General features: G+C 40.1%; 1 protein-coding gene across 5 annotated transcripts; it reads right to left on the bottom strand.

The window, feature by feature from the left end:
- Positions 1-863: 863 nt before the first annotated feature.
- On the bottom strand, positions 864-18,236 carry ZNF124 (zinc finger protein 124). 5 transcript variants are annotated; one of them, XM_063665541.1, is made up of 6 exons: positions 18,023-18,216; positions 16,133-16,335; positions 15,203-15,358; positions 5,581-5,707; positions 4,899-4,959; positions 864-3,306 (listed from the first exon to the last, which is right to left on the bottom strand). In XM_063665541.1, the coding sequence occupies exons 4-6, from the start codon at positions 5,612-5,614 to the stop codon at positions 2,469-2,471; spliced, it is 933 nt and encodes a 310-aa protein (XP_063521611.1). In that variant the 5' UTR covers positions 5,615-5,707; positions 15,203-15,358; positions 16,133-16,335; positions 18,023-18,216; the 3' UTR covers positions 864-2,468. The 5 variants fall into 5 exon arrangements, with proteins under 5 accessions (XP_063521611.1, XP_063521642.1, XP_054337939.1 ...); XM_063665572.1 differs by lacking the exon at positions 15,203-15,358; XM_054481964.2 differs by lacking the exons at positions 15,203-15,358; positions 16,133-16,335 and having other exon boundaries at positions 18,023-18,236.
- Positions 18,237-19,622: the final 1,386 nt, after the last annotated feature.

Below are 19,622 nucleotides of genomic sequence, written 5' to 3'. Positions count from 1 at the left end.
GTGACACACACACACAGAGATATAAGTTGGCTCCGTGTCCCCACCCAAATCTCACCTTGACTTGTAATAATCCCCATGTGTCAAGGGCAAGACCAGGTGGAGGTGACTGAATCATGGGGACGGTTTCCCCCGTGCTGTTCTCATGATAAGGAGTGAGTCTCATGAGATCTGATGGTTTTATAAGAATCTGGCATTTTCCCTGCTTGTACTTCTCCTTCCTGCTACCTTGTGAATTTGTGAAGATGCCTTGCTTCCCCTTCACCTTCTGCCAGGACTGTAAGTTTCCTGAGGCCTCCCTACCATGCTGAACTGTGAGTCAATTAAATCTCTTTCCTTTGTAAATTGCCCAGTCTCAGGAATTTCTTCATAGCAGTGCAAGAATGAACTAATAAACTACATATATATGAAATAATACTATATAGTATATAGCACTATAAACTATGCAAGGGTACTCACATTTCTTTCAGTATAGATGCAAAAAGTCTCAAAAGATACAAAACTGAATTTACCAATATATAAAAAGACTTATACTACATTACCAAGAGAGATTTAACCCCCCAAAAAAGCAATGTTGTTTTTGCATCTAAAAGTCAATTTGGCTGGGCACAGTGGCTCACATCTGTAATCCCAACAATTTGAGAGGGCAAGGCAGGAGAATCACTTGAGCCCAGGAGTTTGAGACCAGCCTGGGTGACAAAGTTAGACCCAATTTCTTATTTTAGAAAGTCAATTAATATGATATACCACGTTAACAGAATAAATTTGAAAAACCACAAGATCATTCCAATAGATGCACAAAAACCATGAGAAAAACTTCAACAACACGACAATGAGATATTCAATAATAATGAACAGCAGGAAACTTTCTCAACCTGCTTTAAGGAATTTATTTTAAAAACCCTCAGCTAACATCATACATGATGGTAAGACTGGATGCTTTCTTTCTCAGATTAGACACAAGACACTGTTCGATCACAGGTCTCTCTCCTTAAACCAATGTGGCCTATGCAAATAGCCAAAAATAATGACAATGTAAAGAACAACAGATGAAAATAATAATTCACACGAGAATATACTCTATAATAAACTTTACGTACTTACAAATTGACAGCAACTCTATTAGCAAAGAAAATAGACTCATTTATCAATGGCCAATTAATAACAAAATAATTGAACAACTACACAGAAGTTAAACCTACATATATGTTACAAATACATTTCACACATCTACTGTGTAACCCACAAAATTTTTAAAAAATATTTTAAAAATATTTTATATTTTAAATATTTAAAAAATATTTTTAAAAATGGCTATGCAAGAAAAAAGGAAAAGAAATACATTTCAATTTACCCATATAACCAACACAGTTTAAAATGGGTAGAAAAAGGAAATTTATTTACCAGCTTAAAAAGGAAGAATACATATTTAACTCTTGTACTACTGCTCGAAGAATACTTACAGAAGTCTCGCCTCGGCCGGGTGTGGTGGCTCATGCCTGTAATCCCAGCACTTTGGGAGGCAGAAGCGGGCAGATCACGAGGTCAGGAGATTGAGACCATCCTGGCTAACACAGTGAAACCCCATCTCTACTAAAAATACAAAAAATTAGCTGGGCGTCTTGGCAGGCACCTGTAGTCCCAGCTACTCAGGAGGCTGAGGCAAGAGAATGGTGTGAACCTGGGAGGCAGAGCTTGCAGTGAGCCGAGATTGTGCCACTGCACTCCAGTCTGGGCGACAGAGTGAGACTCCGTCTCAAAAAAAAAAAAAAAGTCTCGCCGCAATGTTTTTTTTTTTTTTTTTAAAAAGAAGTGAAAATCTATATTCTAGAGACTCTCTTCAAAAATGAGCAACTGATATATTCAATTTATTTATAGCTCCTAAAACATCTCATTCACATAGTGAATTTTCTTAAGAATTGTACTATAATTATTTTCCATAAGGTTTTCCATAATATTTACATTTACAGGATTTATTTCCAGTGGGAGTTTTCACATGACTTTTAAAGTAATTGTTAAAATTCAGAATTTTCTGTATTTCTAGGGTTTCAATCTGGTGGGCATTCTTTTATTTATAAGGTCAATCTGGAGTATGTGTTACCATATGTCTCTTGAGTGAGTTATAGGATAAATGAAGGCATTCTCACATTCGATACATTCATAAAATTTTTCTCTAGAATGAGTTATGTTATACCATCAAATACCACTGGAACAACTGCAGGCCTTACTACATTTTATACATTCATACGGATTTTCTTCAGTGAGTCCTTTCAAGTTTTCAAAAAGAAATGGAAAAATTGAATGCTTTACCTTATTGATTATAGTTGTAAGGGTTTATCTCCAGTTTGATTCTTTTCATGTATTTGAGGAAATCTGGGAAAATTAAGTACTTTCCTACACCTTACATTCACAGTTTCTCTCAAGTATGTGACTGTTCATGTTTTTGACAAAAACTGTAGTGATTAAAGCCTTTACATTTTTTTACATTTATAGGGCTTTTCTCCAGTATGAGTTTTTTTATGCTTCCAAAGGGTACTAGCACGACTAAAGGCTTTGCCACATTTCTGACATTCATAGGGTTTCTCTCCAGTATGAGTCCTTTCATGGTCACGAAGGGAACTGGAACATCTGAAGCCTTTACCACAATTGTTACATACATAGGGTTTCTGTGCAATATGAGTTTTCTCGTGTTTCTGAAGGGAACTGGCGTATCTGAAGGCTTTCCCACATTGCTTACATGGATAGGGTTCTTCACCAGCATGAGCCTTTATATGTCCTTGCAAGGAACTGAGACAACTGAATGCTTTGCCACATTCCATGCACACATAAGGTTTCTCTCCAGTGTGAGTTCTTTCATGGTAGTGAAGGCAATTGGAGTAACGGAAGGCTTTCCCACAGTGCTTACATTCATAGGGTTTCTCTCCAGTATGAGTTCTTTCATGGTCACGAAGGTGACTGGAACGACTGAAGGCTTTCCCACACTGCTTACATTCATAGCGTTTTTCTCCAGTGTGAATCCTTTTATGTCTATTAAGAGAACGGGAAAAACCTAAGGCTTTCCCACATACCATACATTCATAGGGTTTCTCTCCAGTGTGATTTCTCTGATGTATCTGAAATGAACTGGGAATATTAAAAACTTTCTCACATATTGTACAACTATAATGTCCATTTCCAGTGTGCATTACTGTGTCTCTGTGAACCCTTGTGACAGAAAGGAAAGTTTTCTGACATTGTTTACATGTACATGGCTTCTTTCCGCATTCCTCACACCCATATGGGTTGTTTCCAGAGTGAGATATGATGTGCCTATAAGGGATGAATGACGTATGAAGAATTTTTCACACACAATGCATTCACGTGGTTTTACTCTAGCAGGAATTTTTTTGTTCAGATTAAAATTTGGCATCTGGAGGTTTTTCTACACTGACTTATTTAATTTTACACAGTATGTCTATCATATGACTTCTACAAAAAATGACAACCCCATCATTAATGGTTTATTAGTTATTTTCTTTTATTACTAAGTCTGAACTTACACTGCTACCAATATCAGAGAAACTGCAGGTTTTCTAACATAAACAAATTGAACATAAATGGATTGATTAGTCTACAACATGGCTCCCTCCCCTATAGCTATTAACAATACAGTAATATTCTCATATGCAGTTTCTTAGTATTGAATACAGTTTGGGTATTTACTCCCTTCAAATTTCATGCTGAAATTTGATCCTCATGTTGGAGGTGTGACCTGGTGTGAGGTGCTTGGGTCATAGGAGCAGATTCCACATAAGTGGCACTGTTGTGGTAATAAGTGACTTCTCGCTCTATTAGTTCCTGAAAGATCCGATTGTTTAAAAAAAAAAAAAATGGCCGGGCATGGTGGCTCACGCCTGTAATCCCAGCACTTTGGGAGGCTAAGGTGGGCAGATCACTTGAGGTCAGGAGTTCAAGACCAGCCTGGCCAACATGGTGAAATGCTGTCTCTACTAAAAATACAAAAATTAGCTGGGTGTGGTGGCGTGTTCCTGTAATACCAGCTACTTGGGAGACTGAGTCCAGAGAATCACTTGAACCCAGGAGGCGGAGGTTGCAGTGAGCCAAGATTGCACCATTGCACTCCAGTCTGGATACCAGAGAGAGACTCCATCTCAAAACAAAACAAAACAAAACAAAACAAAAAAAACCCAAAAACTTTGGCACCTCCTTTCTCTCTCTCTTGTTCCTTCTCTCCCTGTGTGACACGTCAGCTCCCCTTCCCCTTCTGCCATCTCTGAGGTCCTCATCAGAAGCAGATGCTGGCTTTATGCTTCTGATAAAGCCTGCAGAACCATTAGCCAAATAACTCTTCCTTATAAATTACTCAGCCTAGATATTCCTTTATAGCAATGCAAGTAGACTAAAACAATACTGTTTTCAAGTGAACTATTTTGCAAACACTTAACATCCATGTTACATTGAAGTATATATTTTTGGTAAAAACTCTGAGAATAAATTGATGTTGTCTTAATTTATTTTGTTTGCTTGGTTTTTTTTCCCTCTGAGATGGTGTTTTGCTCTTGTTTCCCTGGCTGGAGTGCAATGGCACAACCTTGGCTCATTGCAACCTCTGCCTCCCAGGTTCAAGCAATTCTCCTGCCTCAGCCTCTCAAACAGCAGGGATTACAGGCGTGCACCATCACACCAGGCTAATTTTGTATTTTTAGTAGAGATGGGTTTTTGCCATGTTGGTCAGGCTGGTCTCAAACTCCTGACCTCAGGTGATCCGCCCACCTCAGCATCCCAAAGTGCTGGGATTACAGGTGTGAGCCACCATGCCTGGCCTTGTTTGCTTTAAACATATGATTACATACTACAATTGACCCCAAGGGGGACTGCTTCCTCTTGTGAGTGCAAATTACCTTAGATTTCTTGAAGAATTTTTGTACTGATCTTCAATGCTCTGGTCTTCCCCTTTGTTTCCTAAAATGTAGACCCAGAAATATATTACAAATTATTTGAAATTACAGAAAAATTACTAGACTCTAGGTGCTATGTTGGGGATATGGTTTGTACCCACCAAAATGAATGCTGTAATTTGGTCACCAATATGGCAACATTGTTTGTGTTATGGGTACAGATTCCTTATTAATAGATTAATGTCCTTGCTTGGGAATGCATGTTTTCTCTTACTTTTGCAAGACTGAATTAGTTGCCAGAGGGCAGGTTGTTACAAAAGCAAGTTTAGCTCCCAAGAATTACTCTTATTTTCTCGCTGTGTGATCCCTTTGCACGTGCCCACTCGCTTCTGCTTCATGCCCTGAGCTGAAGTAGCATCAGGTCCTTACCAGATTCAACCTTGGACTTTCTAGCCCTAGAATCATAAACCAATATAAAACTATTTTTGTAAATTACCCAGGATCAGGTATTCTGTTATCACAATTAGAAAACAGACTAAGAAACAAGAGTCATTGCACACTGGGTCCATGCCTCATTTACTCATCAAAGTGTTCCCTTTGTACATTCCAGATCATGGAATGACATTGAAAACCATGAAACACTTACTTTCTGATTGACTAAGTAAAGAAATATTGGGATTCTTACCTATGGAAGCCAGATTCCTGAAGGTTTCCTGCATCACGTCTCTATAGAGATTCTTCTGGGAAGGATCCAACAAAGCCCACTCCTCCTGGGTGAAGTTCACAGCCACATCCTCAAAGGCAACTGAGTTCTAAAACATTCCACATTTTTGTAGAGGATGGATGAGACTGAAAGCACTGGAAATCTGTAGTCAGTTTATAAGATGTTCACCTGATTCTGTGGTGAACATTTATTCCACTATTTGGTCACTAGAACTATGACTCTGTCTACACTTACTTTCTCCCACATAGCAGTTCCTTTTTTTTTTTTTTTTGAGACGGAGTCTCACTCTGTTGCCAGGCTGGAGTGCAGTGGCATGATCTCAGCTCACTGCAATCTTCACCTCCCAGGCTCAAGTGATTCTCCTGCCTCTGCCTCTCAAGTAGCTGGGACTACAGGCACATGTCACCATGCCTAGCTAATTTTTGTATTTTTAGTAGAGACAGGGTTTCACCATGTTGGCCAGGATGGCCTCAATCTCTTGACCTCGTGATCCGCCTGTCTCGGCCTCCCAAAGTGCTGGGATTACAGGCATGAGCCACCACGCTCAGCCAGCAGTTCTTATGCTAAAGTTGAACTGTTCAGCAAGGCAGCAGCAGAGAAGGAACACCCTTCTTGTTGGTGAGTCCAGGGAGTAATATTTGCTGTTATGATTTTTCTTTATAGCATATACCTGCAGTACATATCATAACAAAGTCTTACTATCTGGTGTGCATAAGAGAGTTAATATGAGCAGTCACAAGACTACTTACCCTTAGAAATACCTGCTACAAAGTTCAACCTTTGCTGGTATGAGGGAACTTACATTTTCAGAGGCATCCCAACAACCTAAGTGATAAAAGTAGCTCACTGCTGCTAAATAGTTTATCTAAACAATCTGGTATTTGCTGAACCCCTGTTTTCCTTCCAAAAGTCTATTATTTTGTTTTATTGTAGCAGTGGTGCCTAGGGGATCAGCCTCAATAAACAAAAAAAAACACACTCTGAGCACTGGGTATCTGATGAGCTTCTCTGGTAGACAATATTTCATATATGATGCCACAACTTTTTAATTGGGAAATTGAGCCCAATCCACATGGTTACACAAAGAGAAAACGTGTAGAAGCTTATAAGTGGTTCACTCAAGTCCAAATTTAATCAAGAGGTAATTAACACTAATAATCAATATTCAATAATCCAAAAATAATTATTTTACAATTTCTATTGAAAAATGTCAAAGCAGAATAGAATAAGTGAAAAGGCATGCGTTCAAAGAAAAAAACTCAATGTCAACTAGATGTCACCTCTTACAAATGATATTCATGTAAAATTTCATAGATGCCTGAAACAGACTTTCTAGCAGTTCAGCAGAAACTACTTTTCAAAACCTACAGAAATAACAACTGCCTAACAACCGTCAAAGTCTTCTGAATAACAGTGTGATGGTTTGCCTAATACACATCAATGATTTCCAAATATAATATTCAGGGCAGTGTAGTATAAGCAGAGAGATAAAGAACTAGGCCAAGAGAAAGGCATATAGTCTTTAATGAGCTGGAACTGATATGGAAAGCTGACTAATAACAGAGGAGGCACTGTAGGATAGTGAAGGAAGTATCAAGCACTTTAAACATGGACAAAGCTAACTGGTATTTAATTGGGAAAAAAATGAATTGCATTGACCTCTATTAGTTGGACAATAATCAATTTGTCATATATTCAAACGTAAAAAGTACAAATAGACCACTTGCAGAAGTCACAGACAAGGTTTTTTTGACATATGAATAGGAGAAAAGGAGCAAACAATAGAGACTGACAAATTCAAATATATTAAAATTAGGAGAATTAAAAGACAAAAAACAGTAAAATAAAAATCTGCAATATATGCAATATAAAAGAAATTAGTGTGCACAGTAAAAATGAATGAAAACATGATTTAAAAATGGAAAAAAAAAGCAAAAGATACATAACAAGAAAAAAGACCATTTATGGAAAGAAATCCATTTTCTTGGTAATAAAATAGCCAAATAATATGGCATATTATTATAATAATAATAGTAAATAATAGTTCACATTCTTTAGAAGAACAAAAATTAGAGAATCTCAAGTGGTGATTACCACACCAAATAAATATGCAGAAATGAAGGCCAAGGCAGTGGATATACTCCATTGCTATTTCCAGTAATTTGAACTTTACCACAATCTACAGCCCAGTAATTTTTCTCCAATATCCAGAAAATTTATTGTGCATTATCAGAGTTTATATTCAGCATTAAGGAAAAGAAATTCCAACCATGAATTTCCCAACCAGCCAAAAGAAGCTTCGTAATCATTTTCAGACAAGCAACTACTAAGAGAATTTGTTCCCACTAGATCTGCCTTGTAAGACGTCCTAAAGGGAGTGCTAAATATGGAAAGACCATTAACAGCCACCACAAAAACACACTTAAGTACATAGACCAGTGACACTATAAAGCAACCATACAAACAAGTCTGCATAATAACTAGCTAATGACACAATAACAAGATCAAATCTACACATATAAATAGTAACCTTGAATGTAAATGGGCTAAATGCCCCAATTAAAAGGCAAAATGACAAGCTGGATAGAGAAACAAAACCCAATCGTATGCCGTCTTCAAGAGACCCATCTCACATGCAATGACGCCCACACATTCAAAGTAAAGAGATAGAGAAAAATCTACAACACAAATGGAAAACAGAAAAAAGTAAATCTAGGAGCAATAGGCCATACCATATAGCCTAGGTGTGTGGTATATTATGCCATCTAGGTTTGCATAAGTACACACTATTACGTTCTCACTATAAAACTGCCTAACAACACATGAAGCAATGTACGACTGTATATCTTTACTTACATATAAAATATATTAACTCTTGGCAAAAAAAAAAAAAAAAAGCAGGGATTACTAGTCAAATTTCAGATAAAACAGACTTTAAACCAAACACAATAAAAAAAAGACAAGGGTATTACATAATGGTAAAAGGTTCAATCCAACAAGCAGACCTAACTATCCTAAATATGTATGCACCCAACAGAAGAGCACTCAGATTCATACGGCAAATTCTTACACACCTACAAAGAGACTTAACCACACAGTTAACAGTGGGAGGCTTCAATGCCCTACTGATGGTATTAGATCATAAAGGCAGAAAACTAACAAAGATATTTGAGATCTGAACTCAACACTTCACCAAATGGACCTAAGACACCTACAGAACTCTTCACTAAAAAACAACAGAATATACATTCTTCTCAGCTGCACATGGCACATACTCTAAAATCAACCACACATTCAGCCATAAAACAATCCTCAACAAATCCAAAGAAAAAAATGAAATTAAGGTAGAAACCAAGAAATTATTTGAAACTAATAAGAACAAACATACAAGAATCTCTGGAACACTGCTAAGGCAGTGTTAAGAGGAAATTTTATAGCACTAATGCCCACATCAAAAACTTTGAAAAGATCTCAAATTAGCAACCTAACATTACACTTAGAGGAACTAAAGAAACAAGAGCAGACCAACCCCAAAGCTAGCAGAAAACAAACAAAAAAAAAAAATCAGAGATGAATTGAAGAAAAGAGAAAAAAAAAAAAAGCAAAAGATCAACAACTTCAGGAGTCAATTTTCTGAAATAAGATAGATGGCTAGCTAGACTAATAAAGGAAAGAAAAAGAGAGAAGATCCATATAAACACTATCAGAAGTGACAAAAAGGGTATTACCACCAGACTCACAGAAACTAAAAAAAAAAAAAAAAATCCCTCAGAGACTATTATTACAAACATCTCTATGCATACAGGCTAGAAAACCTAGAAAAATGAATACATTCCTGGAAACAAAAAACCTCCCAAGATTGAACCAGGAAGAAATGGAATCCCTGGACAGAAAAATGAGCTCTGAAATTTAATCAGTAATAATAAACCTATCAAACAGAAAAGCCAGGACCAGATGGTTTCACAGCTAAATTCTACCAGATGTATTAAGAAGAGCTGGTACCATTCCTTCTGAAACTATTCTAAGAAACTAAAGAGGAGAAGCTCCTTAACTCATTCTATGACAGCCAGCGTCATCCTGGCAGGCATACAACAACGAAAAAGAAAACTTCAGGCCAATATTCTTGATGAACATAGATGCAAAAATCCACAGATGTAAAATACTAGCAAACCGAATCCAGCACACACCAAAAACCTGTTCCACCACCTTGATTAAGTAGGCATTATCCCTTGGCTGTAACAGTTCAATATACACAAGTCAATAAATGTGATTCACAACATAAACAAAACTAAAAACAAAAAAAACACATGATCATCTCAATAGATGCAAAAAAAGCTTTAAATAAATTTCAACATCCCTTCATGTTAAAAACCCTCAACAAACTAGGCATTGGAGAAACATACTTCAAAATAATAAGAGCTATCTATGAAAAACCCACAGCCAACATCATAGTGAATAGGCAACAGCTGGAAACATTCCTCTTGAGAACTGGAACAAGACAAGGATGCCCTCTTTTACCACTTCTATTAACATACTACTGAAAGTCTTAGCCAAAGCAATCAGGGAAGAGAAGGAAATAAAAGGCATCCAAATAGGAAGACAGGAAATCAAACTTCTCTGTTTGCAAATGATATGATCCTATACCCCCCAAAACCCCACAGTCTCTGTTGAAAAGCTCCAGATAAACAACTTTGGCACAGTTTCAGGACAGAAAATAAATACACAAAAATTAGTAGCATTTCTATACACCAATAATATCCATGCAGAGAGCCAAATCAGGAAGGCAATCCCATTCACAATAGCCACAAAAAGAATAAAATATCTAGGAATATAGCTAACCAGGAGATGAAAGATCTCTACGAGTTACAAGATGCTGCTGAAAAAAAAAAACAAAAAAACCAGAGATGATACAAATGAACGGAAAAACATTCCATGCTCATTGATAGGAAGAATTAATATTGCTAAAATGGTCCAACTACCCAAAGCAATTTAGATTCAATGCTATTCCTATCAAACTACCAATGACATTGTTCACCCAAATTAGATAAAACTATTTTAAAATTCATGTGGAACCAATAAAGATCCCACTTAGCCAAGCAAGAAGAACAAAGTTTGGAGGCATCATATTAACCAACTTCAAACTATACTACAAAGCTACTGTAACCAAAACATTATGGTAATGGTATAAAAACAGACACAGACTGATGGAGCAGAATGGAAAACCCGGAAATAATGCCGCACACGTACAACCATCTGATTTTTTTTTTTTTTTCTTGAGACGGAGTCTTGCTCTGTCACCCAGGCTGGAGTGCAGTGGCGCAATCTCGGCTCACTGCAAGCTCCGCCGCCTCGGTTCACGCCATTCTCCTGCCTCAGCCTCCCGAGTAGCTATGACTACAGGCGCCCGCCACCCCGCCTGGCTAATTTTTTGTATTTTTAGTAGAGACGGGGTTTCACTGTGTTAGCCAGGATAGTCTCGATCTCCTGACCTCATGATCTGCCCGCCTCGGCCTCCCAAAGTGCTGGGATTACAGGCGTGAGCCACTGCGCCCGGCCAACCATCTGATTTTTGACAAAATCAACAAAAACAAACAATGAGGAAAGGACTTCCTATCCGATAAATGGTGCTAGGATAACTGGCTAGCCACATGTAGAAGATTGAAACTGGACCCCTTCCTTACACCATATACAAATATAAACTTTAGATGGATTAAAGACTTAAATGTAAAAATTTAAAGATATAAAAACCCTGGAAGATAACCTAGGAAATACCATTCTGGACATAGGACCTGGCAAGTACGTCATGATGAAGATGCCCAAAGCGATTGCCACAAAAGAAAAAATTGACAAATGGGACATAATTAAACTAAAGAACTTCTGCACAGCAAAACAAACTAACAGGATTAAACAGACAACCTACAAAGTGAGAGAAAATATCTGCAAACTATGCATCTAACAAGGGTCTAATATCCAGAATCTGTAAGAAACTTAATTAACAAGCAAAAAGGAAATAAAAATGAAACATTAAAAAGTGGGCAAAGGACATGAACACTTTTCAAAAGATATACAAACAGCCAACAAACATGAGAAAAATGAACATTATCACTAATCACTAAAGAAATGCAAATTAAAACCACGATGAGATACCATCTCATACCAGTCATAATGCTGTTACTAAAAACTCAAAAAATAGCCTGGGCATGGTGGTTCATGCCTGTAATCCCAGCAGTTCAGGAGGCTGAGGCAGGAGGATTATTTCAGTCCAGGAGTTCGAGACCAGCTTGGACAATATAGTGAGACATTATCTCTACGAAAGAATAAAAAACTTAGCCGGGCCTGTTAGCACATGCCCATAGTCCCAGCTACTCGTCAGGCTGAGGTGGGATGACTGCTTGAGCCCAGGAGGCAGAGGCTGCAGTAAGCCAAAATCGTGCCACTGCACTCCAGCCTGGGTGACAGAGCAAGACACTGCCTCAAAAAAGTAATAAAGTCAAAACAAAACAAAACAAAACCAGATGCTGGTAAGGTTGTGGAGAAAAGGGAATGCTTATACACTGCTGGTGGGAATTCAATTCACTCATTTTGGAAAGCAGTGTGGTGATTTCTCAAAGAAATTAAAACAGAACTCCCATTCAACCTAGCAATCCCATTTATTGAGTATATAGCCAAAGAAATAGAAATCATTCTACCATAAAGAAATATGCACGCATAGGTTCACTGCAGCATTATTCACAAATGTGTATATACCACATTTTCCTTGTCCAGTCTACTGTTGATGGGCATTTAGGTTGATTCCGTGTATTTGCTATTGTGTACATGTACCCCTGAACCTAAAATAAATATTTACAAAACAAGCAGAATACATATACATATACAATAAGAGTAAAACACATATAAAAGAAATCTGTGTCTTAAATCTTATGTAAAAAGTCTCTAAGGGCACACCAGCAAGTTGGATAACATTGATGAGGTGAACGAATGTCTAGAAACACACAGCGTACCAGGAATGAATCATGAAGAATTAGAAAATCTAAACAGACTCACAGTTATATGACACTGATGCAGTAATCAGAACTCCTAAATTGGACAGACACTACAAGCTACAAATGTTCTTTATAACTATTAATGCAGAAATCCTCACTTAAATACTAACAAACCATATTTAGCAGCATACTAACGCAGAAATCCTCACTTAAGTACTTAACCCAGAAATCCTCACTTAAGTACTAACAAGCCATATTTAGCAGCACAGTAAAAGGATTATACACCAAAACCAAGTGAGATTTATCCCTAAAATAAAATGGTTCAATATATGAAAAATCAATCAGTGTAATGTATGACATTAGCAAAATGACTGAAATATCGTAGCTATTGCAACTGATGCAGGAAAAGTATTTGGCAAATTATTAAGACCCACTCATGATAAAAACATACAATAAACTAGGACTAAAAGGAAACTACAGTACGAAAAACCAGCACTAACATCACCATCAATGCTGAAATACCAAAACAAACAAGCAAAAAAACCCTTTTCTCCCAAGATCAGTAAAGAGCGGTAGAGAACCTCTGCTTTTATCACTCCCATTCAACACAGTATTGGAAATCCTGGCCACAGTGATTGGGCAAGGTTGTTGTACAGATTTAGCATTAATGTGCCAAATGCAGGCAACAGAAAACAGCACAGACTTACCCACTCTAACAAATTCTTCATCCTGCAAGAAACAAACTGATGTTTTGGTTAATTTTTGTAATTCACCAATTTATGTACCACACTTTTGTGTGTGGAAATGTATTCACTTTCTGTAACCATAAAGGAAGAGAGATTTTTCCTATTTCTCTTCCCTGGTAGCATTCCTGATTAAAATCCCTAGAATTTCATTTGAAATTACCCAAAAGAGAAGAGACCTCAAAAAGTTACCACATACACTCAGGGGAATGAAAATAAAATATATCAAAAAAACTCTTCTAAACATTGGCTTGGGCAAAGAACTTATGACCAAGAACCCAAAAGCAAATGCACAAAAACAAAAATAAACAAATGGCACCTAATTAAATTAAAAAGCTTCTGCACAGCAAAAGAAATAATCAGCAGAGTAAACAGACAACCCACAGAGTGGGAGAAAATCTTCACAAACTATGCATCCTACAAAGGACTAATATCCAGAATTCACAAAAAACTCAAATCAGCAAGAAAAAATTCCATCAAAAAAGTAGGCAAAGGACATGAATAGTTCTCAAAAGAAGATATACAAATAGCCAATAAATATGAAAAAATGCTCAACATCACTATCAGGGAAATGCAAATTAAAACCATAATGAGATACCACCTTACTCCTGTAAGAATGGCCATAATCATAAAATAAAAAACAATAGATGATGGGATGCTGGTGTGGATGTGGTGAAAAGGAAAATCTTCTACACTGCTTATGGGAGTGTAAACTAGTACAACCGCTATGGAAAACAGTATGAAGATTCCTTAAAGAACTAAAAGTAGAACTACCATTCAATCCAGCAATCCCACTACTGGGTATGTACCCAAAGGAAAAGAAGTCATTATATGAAAAAAACACGGCTGGGCGTGGTGGCTCATGCCTGTAATCCCAGCACTTTGAGAGGCTGAGGCAGGTGGATAACCTGAGGTCAGGAGTTCGATACCAGCCTGGACAACATGGCAAAACCCCGTCTCTACTAAAAATACAAAAAAAAAAAAAAAAAATAGCTGGGCGTGATGGTGCATGCCTGTAGTCCCAGCTACTTGGGAGGCTAAGGCATGAGAATCGCTTGAACCCAGGCGACGGAAGGTTGTAGTGAGCCAAGATCGTGCCACTGCACTACAGCCTGGGTAACAGAGTGAGACTCTGTCTCAATTAAAACAAACAAACAAACAAAAAAACACTTGCACACACATGTTTACAGCAACACAATTTGCCACTGCAAAAATATGGAACAAACCTAAAATGCCCATCAACCAATGAATGGATAAAGAAAATGTGGTGGAATACTACTCAGCCATAAAAAGGAATGAAATAATGGGCTTTGCAGCAACTTGGACGGAGTTGGAGGCATTATTCTAAGTGAAGTTAACTCAGGAATGGAAAACCAAATATTCTATGTTCTCACTTATAAGTGGGAGCTAAGCTATGAGGATACAAAGGCATAAGAATGATATAATGGACCTTGGTGATTTGGGGGCAAGGGTGGGAGGGGGTGAGAGACAAAAGACTGCATATTGGGTACAGCGTACACTGATCAGGTGACAGGACCAAAATCTCAGAAACCACCACTAGAGACCTTATCCTTGTAACCAAAAACCACCTGCTACCCCAAATTTATTGATATAACATTAAAAAATTTTTTTAATTAAAAACACTAAATATATATATATGAAGTGGATGTAAAATATCTACATATATTTAAAATATCCACTTCTTTCTTTGCCTCTTTGTAAATATTTTATCTTTAAAGCTCTATTGATGAAATACATTTTATGTTTACCTAAGGCACCAATAAATGAACAAAGCTTTGCAAGAGGGCAGCCCAGGGAAGAGCAGCGCTAACTGGAACACAGGTATGTTTGACTCACATGTCAAGTAAGACCATCTCTCAAACAGGAGATTCCCTGGTCCCCGCTGTCCTCATTGGAGACTAGGTACTCAAGGACCACCTTCCCAGTGCACTGCACTGTGGCCCGTTGTGTGCCTAAGGTGCAGTTTGCTTGGCAGGTTTTTGTGTCATCTTCCTGGAAGAAACTTTCTTGTTCTTTAAGGTTGTTTTTCTCCCTTCACAAGTGTGAAAGAATCCAGAGGGCAGGAATCATTTCTGTCTTTCCCTCAAAATACCAACATTGGATTGGATGACACCAATGTCTCTCCCAGTGTCCCCACTGTACCCTCCCACCCCATCCTGCTGAGGGAAGTACTCAATGCCCACCGTCCCCCCAAAACCTGCACCGTGTCCCCACTGTACCCTCCCACCCCATCCTGCTGAGGGAAGTACTCAATGCCCACCGTACCCCAAAAACCTGCACCGTGTCCCCACTCTACCCTCCCACCCCATCCTGCTGAGGGAAGTACTCAGTGCCCACCGTCCCCCCAAAAACCTGCGCCGTGTCCCCACTGTACCCTCCCACCCCATCCTGCTCAGGGAAGTACTCAATGCCCACCGTCCCCCCAAAAACTGCACTGTGTCCCCACTCTGCCCCAAATGCATTTTGCTTTTCAGGTTCTTGCCTCACTGTGGGGCGGGGTTTCCTTGTACTTTGGAATGCTGTTCTCCCTTCCCAAGTATGAGACAATCCAGAGGGCAGAAATTCTTTCTTCCCTCAATACCAGTATCTGACTGCCTGACCAGCATTTTGTCTCTAAGGAGTGATAACAGGGGTAAGAGAAAAAAAAAATCTAAGTCCCAGTGGATTAGCTTTTTAGAGGAAGAGTATCCCAGGAGACTCCTCTCGCTCCCAGGGGATTCATGCCATCCAGCTGCTCCTCTGAGAGGCTCCACCCCTAAACTTCACCTTGTCTTTAGGAAGAAGAGGACCCAACAGCTGACATTCACTATTTATGACACTCCAAGAGACATGGCCAGTGTGGGCACATTAGGTCATCCTCAAACAGTTTTGAACCCAGGACCCAGAAAAGACAGGAGGGTGGCTGAGGACACATCACCACGTGAAGGTTCCAAAGGGAAACCTCCATCCAAAGACGTTTGTGAGTGTGCCTAGGGAAGACAAAATGAAGATACAAAGAATTTTTTTATAGTGGACTAGATCAGGTGACTATTCTCTGTTTTCACGAGAAACGTTCAGAAACAGCTCCTCACTGCTCAGTGAAAACATGATAAACAATTAAAATACTGCATCTGGTTCAAATGTGCAATAAAGAACAAATAATAAAGTTGTAAATTGGAGAGGGGAAGTTGGAGTTTGGGAGTCTGAGGAAGAAACTGGAAATTTAGAATTTTACTGCAAGTTCTAGAAGAGTTAGGCTGGGGAATACGGTCATGGATTTGAGACCCTGCTTGCCTTACATTTGGAAAATGCAGGGGAAACCAGTACCCTTGTGGAAATAATTAAATAGGAAGAAATTAGACTGAAGTTGTAGCAGGACAAGCTGCAGACAAAACCCCTCAGACACCGAGTTAAAGAAGGAAGGCCTTTATTCGGCCGGGAGCTTTGGCAAGACTCACGTCTCCAAAAACCGAGCTCCCCAAGTGAGCAATTCCTGTCCCTTTTAAGGGCTTACAGCTCTAAGGGGGTCCACGTGAGAGGGTCGTGATTGATTGGGCAAGCAGGGGGTACGTGCTGGGGGCTGCAAAATGGAACAGAACAGGACAGGGATTTTCACAGTGCTTTTCCATACAATGTCTGGAATCTATAGGTAACACAACCGGTTAGGTCAGGGGTCGATCTTTAACCAGGCCCAGGGCCCGGCGCCAGGCTGTCTGCCTGTGGATTTCATTTCTGCCTTTTAGTTTTTGCTTCTTCTTTCTTTGGAGGCAGAAATTGGGCATAAGACAATATGAGGGGTGGCCTCCTCCCTTAAAGTGATGATGGTGCCCTGAGTTCCTCACCAAGAAAACCTAAAGGTACTTCATGCCTTTCTTGTAAAGTAATTAACTTGAAGGGAAACAAAACTTAACCAACCCCAAATCAGCAATTTACCTCTGATTACATAACCAGGAACCATCCACCTAAATAATCCGAATAACAGAACTACATAATTATAACCAATCAATTATTAAATTGGGGTTGCTTTGGGCTGGGCGCGGTAATCCCAGCACTTTGGGAGGCTGAGACCAGGAGTTCAAGACCAGCCTGGGCAACATAGGGAGACCTCCCCCCAACCCAATCATTAAAAGAAAAAATAAATAAATAAATTTGGTTTACTTCCTTACACATTTTATAAAAGCCTTTCCATCAAGACCGTCCGTTGGCCCACAAACCAGAAACCGTGGCTGGGTGCTCCCCTACTCATGAATCGCTGTTTGCTCAAACTCTGTAACGCTTTAATGAAACCTCAGTTTAATTTTTAACAGGATTGAGGAGGGATTAGAAACGCCAGCGGCCACAGCTTCGCAGGCGCGAGCCCGCACACCGCGCTGGGCCTCTCCCCTGAGGCGCCTGGGGTCTCACTGCAGGATCCCGGGGAGCCGCGGGGCCGCGGGCGCGGGGCCGGGGAGGGAAGCGGATTCGGGCAGGACGGAAGTCGCCGTGCAGAGACGGGACGGGAGCCCGGGGTGCCGCTGCCCGCCCAGCCCTGCCAGGCGCCAGAAAGGACCGACGGCCGCGCCGCGCCAGCAGGGACTCGGGTCCGCTCTCGGGAGCCGACCGCTGGGAGCCCGGTGCCCGGCGCCCGGGGCCGCCACAGCCCCTTCCCTTCTCCAGACCCCCGGCGGCGCAACTCACCATTTCCCAGCTTCCGGGGTGTCCCGACATCCTCCCTGCGAATCCCCCAGTACATGCAGGTCACAGGAGGACCCCGGCTGCAGCAGAGCCTCCTGAACCGCCGAGATCGAAGGAGAAGCGCAGCGGCTACTGGCCGAGCCACGCACGTGCGGACACGAGAGACAAAGGCCGGGCAGACCCGGAAGCCGCCTCGGGTTTTCTAGCGGAGCGCCTGATTAGGCAGTCCCCGCCCCGGTGCCCCTGATTGGGTAGGGCCTCAGGCCCCGCCCCCTCAGGATCTTAGTGACAGGTGACAGCTCCCACGCGTGTCTGAATGAGGCAGCGTTCTGGCTACAGCTCTTCTCCGGGAGGGCTGTCCCAGCCTTGCCTAGGGGACATTCATTTATACACATTTAACCTTGTAAACAATGTTACATTCATTTGTGAATAATATATATAATATTTAAAATAGGAAACAATATAATAATAATTCTTTTAAAATTTCAGGCTTATTAACCTTCTCGGCCTCTGGTCTTCTGAGGAAGCCGTCCGAGGAGCCCGAGTTTTGAAAAGGGAAGCAATCCTCCAAGGCAGCAATTTCCATAGAAATCACATGCGAACCACAGGTGTCATTTTAAAATTTCTAGTAGCAACAGAAAAGAGGAATAAACAGGTAAAATTGATTGCAATACTTTATTTAACTCAATATATACAAAATATTATAATTTAAATATATGATAAATATAATATTAATGAAGGATTTTTTTTGTTCTTTGTTTTTTGGTACTAAATCTTTCAAAGTCACTCTGCGTTTTAAACTTCCAGCATCTACCAATTCAGACCAGCCACATTCTAGGTGCTAAGTAAACCCCTGTGGGCAATGACTGTCACACTGAAGTGCAGTTTTGAGGGCTCTGGTTCCCCTGACCTCCGGGAGTGAAGGGCCTGAACCCCTCTTTTCTGCTAGAGATGAGGGAACGCCCTCTTTCTGCTAACATCTCTCCTCGGGCCCAAGGGTGGCAGAGACAGTGCCCAGAGAGAGAAGTGGGCTGCAATAAAGAAGTATCTAGAGGGAGTCTACTATTTCCCACCTGCTCTTGCCAGGGGCCCAGCCTCTTCTATAGATGAGACAGTGAAAAAAAGATGAGGGGCCCCAGGAGAAGAAAACCCATATCTTCAGATCTGTCCACAGCCTTAACCTCAGGACTTTAGATGTAGTGGGAATACATTAAAGACAAACTTCTCATTTTGCAATTTGGCTTTGGCCCTAATGGTCAGGCTGTGGTTTTCTGTTTCCTTCTGTGGTGTGGAATTTAAGTGTGTGAGTTTAAGCACCAATCACTGCATACATGTCTACAGGCACTTCTGTATGGCTCAACACCGTCTAACCAGAGATCCAACTTTACATAAAGGGAAAAGGAAATCAGTGCATACAGGGTGCCTTGTGTTTGCCCGGTAACTTGCAATCAACATGTCATTGAATCCTGGCATCCTGTCTGCGCTAGGTGTACGTATTACCTATTGCTTCACAGTAAAATTCCCCAAAACGTATTAGATTGAGCTGGTCCACCTTCTAGGCTGGGCTCAGGTGAACCATTCTTTTGGTCTCAGCTGGGCCCTT

Source organism: Pongo pygmaeus, chromosome 1 (genome assembly GCF_028885625.2).
Source record: "Pongo pygmaeus isolate AG05252 chromosome 1, NHGRI_mPonPyg2-v2.0_pri, whole genome shotgun sequence".
Taxonomy (NCBI): domain Eukaryota; kingdom Metazoa; phylum Chordata; class Mammalia; order Primates; family Hominidae; genus Pongo; species Pongo pygmaeus.
The sequence above is the reverse complement of the archived record's forward strand: the minus strand, read 5'-3'. Positions and strand labels throughout refer to the sequence as shown.